Source organism: Littorina saxatilis, linkage group LG16 (genome assembly GCF_037325665.1).
Source record: "Littorina saxatilis isolate snail1 linkage group LG16, US_GU_Lsax_2.0, whole genome shotgun sequence".
NCBI lineage: Eukaryota > Metazoa > Mollusca > Gastropoda > Littorinimorpha > Littorinidae > Littorina > Littorina saxatilis.
Window position 1 is genome coordinate 5,897,593 of NC_090260.1, and position 12,500 is coordinate 5,910,092.

The 12,500-nt window shown below is 49.5% G+C and overlaps 2 protein-coding genes and 1 long non-coding RNA gene across 3 annotated transcripts in view; 1 reads left to right on the forward strand and 2 right to left on the reverse strand.

Moving 5' to 3' along the window:
• The window catches only part of LOC138950238 (uncharacterized), a 795-nt gene extending 537 nt beyond the window's left edge, over positions 1-258 (forward strand). Inside the window, exon 3 of the long non-coding RNA XR_011450571.1 lies at positions 1-258. This exon is cut by the window's left edge and continues 186 nt beyond it. This is a non-coding gene — a long non-coding RNA (uncharacterized lncRNA).
• The window catches only part of LOC138950236 (uncharacterized), a 5,303-nt gene extending 3,487 nt beyond the window's left edge, over positions 1-1,816 (reverse strand). The window contains exons 1-3 of the mRNA XM_070321969.1: positions 1,744-1,816; positions 1,461-1,648; positions 586-1,098 (exon numbers count right to left, since the gene is read on the reverse strand). Coding sequence (XP_070178070.1) covers positions 586-1,098; positions 1,461-1,648; positions 1,744-1,755 — 713 coding nt within the window. The 5' untranslated portion in view covers positions 1,756-1,816. The remainder of the gene's footprint in view (positions 1-585; positions 1,099-1,460; positions 1,649-1,743) is intronic.
• An 89-nt stretch (positions 1,817-1,905) lies between these two features.
• The window catches only part of LOC138949825 (uncharacterized), a 484,249-nt gene continuing 473,654 nt past the window's right edge, over positions 1,906-12,500 (reverse strand). The window contains exons 7-8 of the mRNA XM_070321601.1: positions 2,338-2,988; positions 1,906-1,932 (exon numbers count right to left, since the gene is read on the reverse strand). Of these exons, the coding sequence (XP_070177702.1) occupies positions 1,906-1,932; positions 2,338-2,988 (678 nt within the window). The remainder of the gene's footprint in view (positions 1,933-2,337; positions 2,989-12,500) is intronic.

The following is a 12,500-nucleotide window of genomic DNA, read 5'->3' on the forward strand; positions in this document are numbered from 1 at the left end:
ACCTGTAAATTACGAATACTGATTTGATGAAGTAACCCTGCAGAAGGAAGCCACACGGTAAATCGTTCTGCCTGTATCTCTCCATTCTCTGGCGTGTGTTCTCCATGAAACAAAATAAAACTAAAAGTGCAGAGACGCAGACATGAAATGACGTAATAGTGCATAAGACGTAAACGGAGTGACGTGAAAACTCACGACGTAAACAGAGTAAGGTAAATATGATTTACCTGTCATCACACTCCAGGCAAAATATTTAGCGATCTGTTCAGCATGGCAGACAAACAAAGGGTGGCGCCTGATGGGAAAGATTGTTGACATCACTGATCAGTACCCGACACAGTGACAGTCGTTGACTGCACATTCTATATCCAATAAACTGTCGTAACGTATTGATTACACGAACATAATTAAGAACCATTATTTATGCACAAACTCTATCTAATTTATTGACAGTTAGCATATAAGGAAAGTGAAAAAAACACGTTTTCGGAATGATCAGATTATCTTCTACCGAACACGACCACACCGACCAACGCAAGAGTGACAGGAGGCAGTGTTAGATTCAGTGTACGGCGTCATTCTTACCCGTTGGCCTCATCGGCCAGGATGTGCACGCGCCCCTCAGTCTGTGCGTGTTGACACAGCTCCTCCACCCAGGCCTGCACTTTCTCCTCGCCTCCCTTTGTCCATCGACCCCTGTCCCGTACCCCCGCCATGTTGACGAGCTGCACGCTGCCGGCGCCCTGTCCGACTGTTTTGCTCAACTGATGTCTAACCAGGTAGGCGGCAGCTGTACCATCGTCACTCGTCTGAAGAACAAAGACGGTGCGGCGATACTTCCTCATCCAGTAGGAACCCCTTAGAATTAAAATGATCGATTTCCCTACCCCGGGCGCGCCCCTGAAGATCCTAATGTCGTCGTCGTCGTGGTTTGGCGTGTGCTCCAGGACTTCAAACTGTTCCGGGAAAAGAGCAAGGCAAGACATGGGTCTGCCATGTTCTTCCCCGACAGCCTGAACAAAATGACCCTGGGTCCACAGCTGTAGTCGCGGCTTGCGGCTAAGGTACACCTGTACCGTTGCCAGTGGTACGGCGAACCTGCATTGATAAATATCACACTTTATGTAAGCTTGTGAACACACACACACACACACACACACACACACACACACACACACACACACACACACACACACACACACACACCACGAAATAGGGAAAGAAAAACACATAAAGAGGCCCAAAAAAAGACATGCTAGCACACAAAACGTCACATACATAAATATACAAGAGAGAGAGAGACAGAGAAACAGAGACAGAGACAGAGAGAGACAGACAGACAGACATACAGACAGACAGGCACAGACAGACAGACAGACTCAATAATAATGTATGCACCTGTGTATTCATGCGTTTGTGTTTCTCTGTGTGTGGTTATTTTACCGATAAAATGACTTTACCTTGCCACAAGCTTTTCATACGTGGAACCTCCCTTCATTGCCGCGGGGTCCCCTGCCTTTTCCCCCTCCCAGCAGTTGTTCCACCAGGCGTCTCGTCTGGTGTCGTCTGTCATATCATCATGACAGAGACACCACTTGTCGACCCTTTGCCCTGCCTTCACGCCCAGACACTGCTCCAACTTCTGCAACTGAGGTCAACACACACGGACTGCAAATACATGGAGGATATAACAAAGAACGATTTAACACGCGCTGCATAATATGACAGTTAAACTATACTTACATACGGAATCATCTGACTTCTGGGCCTAAAAGAAGAGTTTTTCTGGACAAAAGCACCACAGTGTTTCCGTATGTAATAGAAAGCTGTCTGCCCGTTTTGAGCGACTCGCTTAAACTCAAATGACGTCGGTTTCAAATGTACCACAAATTGACGTCAACTAAGCTACCTCAGTGTTCCGAAAGTGTTGTTCTCGTCAGCAAGGTAAACAAAGTGCGCGTGGAAAAGAGAAACTCAGTATCTGTTGATGGGGAAATTGTTATCCCCTCTTTCCCCTCTCTCTCTGTGTTCTTCAAACATTATCCGCACGTTCTCTCTCTCTCCGGCTCTCTCTCTCTCTCTCTCTCTCTCTCTCTCTCTCTCTCTCTCTCTCTCTCTCTCTCTCTCTCTCTCTCTCTCTCTCTCTCTCTCTCTCTCTCTCTCTCTCTCTCTCTCTCTTTATGTGTGTGTGTTTGTGTGTGTGTGTGTGTACGTGTGTGTGTGGGCGCGTGTGTTTGTGTGTGGCTGTGTAGGTGTGTGTGTAGGTGTGTGTGTGCGTGCTGGCGTGCGTGCGTGTGTGTATGTGTGCGTTTGTAGAGGAGGGGGGGGGGGTATTGCATCGTCCATGTTTTGCAGCGCCTCCACTAGACAGCATCTGGTCGTGTGAGGCAGGAGAATGGCCCGGTGGATTGCAGGCTGGGGTAGGTCCAAGTCACCCAGAACACAACGCTTCACGACATCTCCAGCTTGCTGCAGGTAATCAGCTGCCTTCCGCAATTCTTCTTGAACTGCATGAGGGTCCTCTTCTGTCTGACGTATGATTGCCCCCATCATTACTCCCCGGTTACGATCAATGACCAGCAGATCAACAAAGTCTTCCTCCAGAACTAAGTCTTCTTGCAGAACTAAAGGTTCTGTCTTGTCGCTGTTCATGCTCCTGGCGGCTGCCCCAGTGTAGAGGCTTCGGGAACCAGCGCCACATTTGCCTTGAGTCATTATTATTAAAACTTCTTTCTGACTCTCTGCTTTGTCCTTGATCTTATTCATGCAGCAGTGGACTTTCTTCAGCGCTCTGTCTATGTGTACGACGTCACTGACCTCTGTACGCTTAGTGCTATCACTGTCGATTTGTTGTTGAGTTTTCAGCACGTCGATCAAGTCACCTCCCTGGGTGTGTTGTTTTGTGACGTGCACCGTGTCTACATGGTGCGGGGGGATCATATAGACGTCCCTGTGCAGGTTAGGGAACCAGGCGTTCAGAAACTCCCTCTGGAATCAAAGACCTGACGATGTACTGTCTCCTCAAATGTTTGAACCTATTCAAGGTCTTTTGAAAAACAAAACTGTATCGAGAGCAACACACGTGTTCACTAGCAGTGTTGATAATACTAAGGACTCTCTGGGGAACGCTATTCCTACAGCTGTGTGTTATTTCACCCCCGCCCTCACCCCTCCCTCTTACCATTACAGCTGTTTCCTCCTCCCTACCCAACTCACACCCCTACCCCCATCCCTCTCACCATCACAGCTGTGTTTTCCTCCTCTCTCCCCCACTCACACCCCTACCCCCTCCCTCTCACCATCACAGCTGTGTATTACTCCTCCGTCTCACACCCCTACCCCCATCCCTCTAACCATCACAGCTGTGTTTAATTCTTCCATCTCACACCCCTACCCCCATACCTCTCATCATCACAGCTGTGTTGTATTCCTCCGTCTTACACCCCTACCCCCATCCCTCTCATCATCACAGCTGTGTTGTATTACTCCGTCTCACACCACTACCCCAATCCCTCTCATATTGACAGCTGTGTTTTCCTCCTCCGTCTAATACACCTACCCCAATCCCTCTAATAATCTCAGCTGTGTTTTACTTTTCCGTCTCACACCACTACCCCCATCCTTCTCATCATCACAGCTGTGTTGTGTTCCTCCGTCTCACACCCCTACCCCATTCCTCTCATCATCACAGCTTTGTTGTATTCCTCCGTCTCTCACCACTACCCCCATCCCTCTCATAATGACAGCTGTGTTTTCCTCCTCCGTCTTACACCCCCACCCCAATCCCTCTAATCATCTCAGCTATGTTTTACTCCTCCGTCTCACACCACTACCCCCATCCCTCTCAAAATCACAGCTATGTTTTACTTCTCCTTCTCTAACCCCAACCCCCATCCCTCTCGATATCACAGCTGTGTTTTACTTCTCCGTCTCACACCACTACCCCCATCTCTCTCATCATCACAGCTATGTTTTTCTCCTCCGTCTCACACCCCTACCCCCATCCCGCTGATCATCACAGCTGTGTTTACCTCCTCCGTCTCACACCACTACCCCCATCCCTCTCATCACCACAGCTGTGTTTACCTCCTCCGTCTCACACCCCTACCCCCATCCCTCTCATCATCACAGCTATGTTTTCCTCCCACATCTCACACCCCTACCCCCATCCCTCTCATCGTCACAGCTGTGTTTCATTCTTCCAGCTCACACCACTACCCCAATCCCTCTCATCATGACAGCTGTGTTTTTATCCTTCGTCTCAAACCCGTACACTATCCCTCTCATCATGACAGCTGTGTTGTATTCCTCCGTCTCACACCACAACCCCCATCCCTCTCATATTGACAGCTGTGTTATATTCCTCCGTCTAACACACCTACCCATATTCCTCTCATCATCTCAGCTGTGTTTTACTCCGCCGTCTCACACCACTACCCCCATCCCTCCCATAATCACAGCTATGTTTTACTTCTCCGTCTCTAACCCCTACCATCCATCTTGATATCACAGCTGTGTTTTACTTTTCCGTCCAACACCACTACCACCATCCCTCTCATCATCACAGCTATGTTTTTCTTCTCCGTCTCACACCCTTAACCCATCTCTCTCATCATCACAGCTGTATTTTCCTCCTCCGTCTTACACCACTACCCCCATCTCTCTCATCATCACAGCTGTATTTTCCTCCTCCGTCTTACACCACTACCCCCATCCCTCTCATCATCACAGCTATGTTTTTCTCCTCCGTTTCACACCCCTACCCCATTACTCTCATCATCACAGCTGTATTTTACTTATACGTCTTTACCATTACCCCCATCCCGCTGATCATTACAGCTGTGTTTTAGCCCTAGGTCTTTCACCCCTACCCCATCTCTCTCATCGTCACAGCTGTGTTTTTCTCCTTCTTCTGACACCGCTATCCCTATTCCTCTCGTTATCACAGCTGTGTTTTACTCCTCCGTCTCACACCACTACCCCCATACCTCTCATTATCACAGCTGTATTGTACTCCTCCGTCTCACACCACTACCCCCATCCCTCTCATCATCACAGCTGTGTTTTCCTCCTTCGTCTCACACAACTACCCCCACCCCTCTCATCATCAAAGCTGTGTTTTACTCTTCCGTCTGACACCCCTACCCCATCTCTCTCATCATCACAGCTGTGTTTTCCTCCTTCGTCTGACACCGCTACCCCTATCCCTCTCGGTATCACAGCTGTGTTTTACTCCTCCGTCTCACACCACTACCCCCATCCCTCTCATCATCACAGCTGTATTTTACTCCTCCGTCTCACACCACTACCCCCATCCCTCTCATCATCACAGCTGTGTTTTCCTCCTTCGTCTCACACCACTACCCCCATCCCTCTTATCATCAAAGCTGTGTTTTACTCCTTCGTCTGACACCCCTACCCCCGTTCCTCTCATCATCACAGCTGTGTTTTCCTCCTTCGTCTCACACCACTACCCCCGTTCCTCTCATCATCACAGCTGTGTTTTCCTCTTTCGTCTCACACCACTACCCCCATCCCTCTTATCATCAAAGCTGTGTTTTACTCCTCCGTCTCACACCACTATCTCCATTCCTCTCATCATCACAGCTGTGTTTCCTTCCTTCGTCTTACACCCGTACCCCAATCCCTCTCATCATCACCGCTGTGTTTTACTCCTCCGTCTCACACCACTACCCCCATACCTCTCATCATCAAAGCTGTGTTTTACTCCTCCGTCTCACACCACTATCTCCATTCCTCTCATCATCACAGCTGTGTTTCCCTCCTTCGTCTTACACCCGTACCCCCATCCCTCTCATCATCACAGCTGTGTTTTACTCCTCCGTCTCACACCACTAACCCCATCCATCTCATCATCACAGCTGTATTTTAGTCCTCCGTCTCACACCACTACCCCCATCCCTCTCATCTTCACAGCTGTGTTTTACTCCTCCGTCTCACACCACTACCCCCATCCCTCTCAAAATCACAGCTATGTTTTACTTCTCCGTCTTACACCCCCAACCCCATCCCTCTAATCATTCTCAGCTGTGTTTTACTCCTCCGTCTCACACAACTACCCCCATCCCTCTCAAAATCACAGCTATGTTTTACTTCTCCGTCTCTAACCCCTACCCCCATCCCTCTCGATATCACAGTTGTGTTTTACCCCTCCGTCTCACACCCGTACCCCCATCCCTATCATCATCACAGCTGTGTTTACCTCCTCCGTCTCACACCCCCACCCCATCCTTCTCATCATCACGGCTGTGTTTTACCCTTCCGTCTCACACCACTACCCCATCCCTCTCGTCATCACAGCTGTGTTTTACCCCTCCGTCACACACCACTACCCCCATCCCTCTCATCATCACAGCTATGTTTTCCTCCCACATCTCACACCCCTACCCCCATCCCTCTCATCGTCACAGCTGTGTTTCATTCTTCCAGCTCACACCACTACCCCCATCCCCCTTATCATCACAGCTGTGTTTTCATCCTTCGTCTCACACCCCTACACTATCCCTCTCATCATGACAGCTGTGTTGTATTCCTCCGTCTCACACCACAACCCCCATCCCTCTCATAATTATTGACAGCTGTGTTATATTCCTCCGTCTAACACACCTGCCCATATTCCTCTCATCATCTCAGCTGGGTTTTACTCCGCCGTCTCACACCACTACCCCCATCCCTCCCATAATCACAGCTATGTTTTACTTCTCCGTCTCTAACCCCTACCATCCATCTTGATATCACAGCTGTGTTTTACTTTTCCGGCCAACACCACTACCACCATCCCTCTCATCATCACAGCTATGTTTTTCTTCTCCGTCTCACACCCTTAACCCATCTCTCTCATCATCACAGCTGTATTTTCCTCCTCCGTCTCACACCACTACCCCCATCCCTCTCATCATCACAGCTGTATTTTCCTCCTCCGTCTTACACCACTACCCCCATCCCTCTCATCATCACAGCTGTGTTTTTCTCCTCAATTTGACACCCCTACCCCATTACTCTCATCATCACAGCTGTATTTTACTTATACGTCTTTAACCATTACCCCCATCCCGCTGATCATTACAGCTGTGTTTTAGCCCTAGGTCTTTCACCCCTACCCCATCTCTCTCATCATCACAGCTGTGTTTTTCTCCTTCTTCTGACACCGCTATCCCTATTCCTCTCGTTATCACAGCTGTGTTTTACTCCTCCGTCTCACACCTCTACCCCCATACCTCTCATCATCACAGCTGTATTTTACTCCTCCGTCTCACACCACTACCCCCATCCCTCTCATCATCACAGCTGTTTTCCTCCTTCGTCTCACACCACTACCCCCATCCCTCTCATCATCAAAGCTGTGTTTTACTCCTTCGTCTGACACCCCTTCCCCATCTCTCTCATCATCACGGCTGTGTTTTCCTCCTTCGTCTAACACCGCTACCCCTATCCCTCTCGTTATCACAGCTGTGTTTTACTCCTCCGTCTCACACAACTACCCCCACCCCTCTCATCATCACAGCTGTATTTTACTCCTCCATCTCACACCACTATCTCCATCCCTCTTATTATCACAGCTGTGTTTTCCTCCTCCGTCTCACACCACTACCACATCCCTCTCATCATCAATGCTGTGTTTCCCTCCTTCGTCTTACACCCGTACCCCCATCCCTCTCATCATCACAGCTGTGTTTTACTCCTCCGTCTGACATCACTACCCCCATCCCTCTCTTTATCACCGCTGTGTTTTACTCCTCCGTCTGACACCACTACCCCATGCCTCTTATCATCACAGCTGTGTTTTACTCCTCCGTCTCACACCCCTACCCCCTCCCTCTCATCATCACAGCTGTGTTTTACCCCTCCGTCTTCCACCCCTACCCCATCCCTCTCATCATCACAGCTGTGTTTTTCTCCTCCGTCTCTCACCCCTACCCCATCACTCTCATCATCACAGCTTTGTTTTACCGATCCGTCTTCCACCCCTACCCCATCCCTCTCATCATCACAGCTGTGTTTCCCTACGTCGTCTGACACCACTACCCCCATCCCTCTCATCATCAAAGCTGTGTTTTACTCCTCCGTCTGACACCCCTACCCCATCTCTCTCATTATCACAGCTGTGTTTTCCTCCTTCGTCTAACACCGCTACCCCTATCCCTCTCGTTATCACAGCTGTGTTTTACTCCTCCGTCTCACACCACTACCCCCATCCCTCTCAAAATCACAGCTGTATTTTACTTTTCCGTCTGACACCATTACCCCATGCCTCTTATCATCACAGCTGTGTTTTACTCCTCCGTCTGATATCACTACCCCTGTCCCTTACATCATAAGAGCCGCTACCCTCCTCCGTCTCACAACACTACCCCCTTCCCTCTCATCATCAGAGCTGTGTTTACCTTCTCCGTCTTACACCACTACCTCATTCAACTTATTATCAAAGCTGTGACTTACTCCTCCGTCTCTAACCACTATCTCCATCCCTCTTATTATCACAGCTGTGTTTTCCTCCTCCGTCTCGCACCCGTACCCCCATCCCTATCATCACCACAGCTGTGTTTACCTCCTCCGTCTCACACCCCTACCCCATCCTTCTCATCATCACGGCTGTGTTTTACCCTTCCGTCTCACACCACTACCCCATCCTTCTCGTCATCACAGCTGTGTTTTACCCCTCCGTCACACACCACTACCCTCATCCCTCTCATCATCACAGCTATGTTTTCCTCCCACATCTCACACCCCTACCCCCATCCCTCTCATCGTCACAGCTGTGTTTCATTCTTCCAGCTCACACCACTACCCCCATCCCCCTTATCACAGCTGTGTTTTTATCCTTCGTCTCAAACCCGTACACTATCCCTCTTATCATGACAGCTGTGTTGTATTCCTCCGTCTCACACCACAACCCCCATCCCTCTCATATTGACAGCTGTGTTATATTCCTCCGTCAGTCTAACACACCTACTCATATTCCTCTCATCATCTCAGCTGTGTTTTACTCCGCCGTCTCACACCACTACCCCCATCCCTCCCATAATCACAGCTATGTTTTACTTCTCCGTCTCTAACCCCTACCATCCATCTTGATATCACAGCTGTGTTTTACTTTTCCGTCCAACACCACTACCACCATCCCTCTCATCATCACAGCTATGTTTTTCTTCTCCGTCTCACACCCTTAACCCATCTCTCTCATCATCACAGCTGTATTTTCCTCCTCCGTCTCACACCACTACCCCCATCCCTCTCTTCATCACAGCTATTTTCCTCCTCCGTCTCACACCACTACCCCCATCCCTCTCATCACCACAGCTGTGTTTTACTCCTTCGTCTGACACCCCTACCCCATCTCTCTCATCATCACAGCTGTGTTTTCCTCCTTCGTCTCACACCATTACCCCCATCCCTCTCAACATCACAGCTGTGTTTTACTCCTTCGTCTGACACCCCTACCCCATCTCTCTCATCATCTCAGCTGTGTTTTCCTCCTTCGTCTAACACCGCTACCCCTATCCCTCTCGTTATCACAGCTGTGTTTTACTTCTCCGTCTCACACAACTACCCCCACCCCTCTCATCATCACAGCTGTATTTTACTACTCCATCTCACCCACTATCTCCATCCCTCTTATTATCACAGCTGTGTTTTCCTCCTCCGTCTCACACCACTACCACATCCCTCTCATCATCAATGCTGTGTTTCCCTCCTTCGTCTTACACCCGTACCCCCATCCCTCTCATCATCACAGCTGTGTTTTACTCCTCCGTCTGACATCACTACCCCCATCCCTCTCATCATCACAGCTGTGTTTTACTCCTCCGTCTGACACCACTACCCCATGCCTCTTATCATCACAGCTGTGTTTTCCTCCTCCGTCTCACACAACTACCCCCTCCCTCTCATCATCACAGCTGTGTTTTACCCCTCCGTCTTCCACCCCTACCCCATCCCTCTCATCATCACAGCTGTGTTTTTCTCCTCCGTCTCTCACCCCTACCCCATCACTCTCATCATCACAGCTTTGTTTTACCCCTCCGTCTTCCACCCCTACCCCATCCCTCTCATCATCACAGCTGTGTTTTCCTACGTCGCCTGACACCTCTACCCGAATCCCTCTCATCATCAAACTGTGTTTTACTCCTCCGTCTGACACCCCTACCCCATCTCTCACATCATCACAGCTGTGTTTTCCTCCTTCGTCTAACACCGCTACCCCTATCCCTCTCGTTATCACAGCTGTGTTTTACTTCTCCGTCTCACACAACTACCCCCATCCCTCTTATCATCACAGCTGTATTTTACTTTTCCGTCCGACACCATTACCCCATGCCTCTTATCATCACAGCTGTGTTTTACTCCTCCGTCTGATATCACTACCCCTGTCCCTTACATCATAACAGCCGCTACCCTCCTCCGTCTCACAACACTACCCCCTTCCCTCTCATCATCACAGCTGTGTTTACCTTCTCCGTCTTACACCACTACCTCATTCAACTTATTATCAAAGCTGTGACTTACTCCTCCGTCTCTAACCACTATCTCCATCCCTCTTATTATCACAGCTGTGTTTTCCTCCTCCGTCTCACACCACTATCTCCACCCCTCTTATTATCACAGCTGTGTTTTCCTCCTCCGTCTCGCACCACTATCTTCACCCCTCTTATCATCACAGCTGTGTTTTACTCCTCCGTCTCACACCACTATCTCCACCCCTCTTATCATCACAGCTGTGTTTTACTCCTCCGTCTCACACCACTACCCCCATCCCTCTCAAAATCACAGCTATGTTTTACTTCTCCGTCTCACACCACCATCTTCACCCCTCTTATCATCACAGCTGTGTTTTACTCCTCCGTCTGACACCACTACCCCCATCCCTCTTATCATCACAGCTGTGTTTTCCTCCTCTGTCTCACACCACTATCTCCACCCCTCTTATCATCACAGCTGTGTTTTACTACTCCGTCTCACACCACTAACCCCATCCATCTCAAAATCACAGCTGTTTTGTATTACTCCGTCTCACACCACTACCCCCATCCCTCTCATATTGACAGCTGTGTTTTCCTCCTCCGTCTTACACCCCCACCCCCATCCCTCAAATGATCTCAGCTGTGTTTTACTCCTTTTTCTCACACCCCTACCCCCATCCCTCTCATCATCACAGCTATGTTTTACTTCTCCGTCTAACACCACTACCCTAATCCCTCTCATCATCACAGTTATGTTTTTCTCCATCTCACACCCCTACCCCCATCCCTCTCATCATCACAGCTGTGTTCTATTCCTCCGTCTCACACCCCTACCCCCATCCCTCTCATATTGACAGCTGTGTTTTCCTCTTCCGTCTTACACCCCCACCCCCAACCCTCTCATCATCACAGCTGTGTTTTACTCCTCCGTCACACACCATTACCTTCATCCCTCTCATCATCACAGCTGTGGTTTCGTCCTTGGTCTCACACCATTACTCCCATCCCTCTCAACATCACAGCTGTGTTTTACTCCTCCGTCTCACACCACTACCACAGTCATGCCTCTCATCATCACAGCTGTGTTTTACTCCTCCGTCTCATACCACTACCCCATCCCTCTCATCATCACAGCTGTGTTTTACTCCTCCGTCTCACACCACTACCCCATCCCTCTCATCATCACAGCTGTGTTTTACCTCTCCGTCTCACACCACTACCCCATCCCTCTCATCATCACAGCTGTGTTTTACTCCTCCGTATCACACCACTACCCCCATCCCTCTCATCATCACAGCTGTGTTTTACTCCTCCGTCTCACACCACTACCCCATCCCTCTCATCATCACAGCTTTGTTTTACTCCTCTGTCTCACACCACTACCCCATCCCTCAAATGATCTCAGCTGTGTTTTACTCCTTTTTCTCACACCCCTACCCCCATCCCTCTCATCATCACAGCTGTGTTGTATTACTCCGTCTCACACCACTACCCCCATCCCTCTCATATTGACAGCTGTGTTTTCCTCCTCCGTCTTACACCCCCACCCCCATCCCTCAAATGATCTCAGCTGTGTTTTACTCCTCCGTCTGACACCACTACCCCCATACCTCTCATCATCACAGCTATGTTTTACTTCTCCGTCTCTAACCCCTACCCCCATCCCTCTAGATATCACAGCTGTGTCTTACTTCTCCGTCTAACACCACTACCCTCATCCCTCTCATCATCACAGTTATGTTTTACCCCTCCGTCTCACATCCGTACCCCCATCCCTCTCATCACCACAGCTGTGTTTAACTCCTCCGTCTCACACCCCTACCCCATTCATCTCATCATCACAGCTGTGTGTTACCCCTCCGTCTCACACCACTACCCCCATTCCTCTCATCATCACAGCTATGTTTTCCTCCAACATCTCACACCACAACCCCCATCCCTCTCATCGTCACAGCTGTGTTTCATTCTTCCAGCTCACACCACTACCCCCATCCCCCTTATCACAGCTGTGTTTTTATC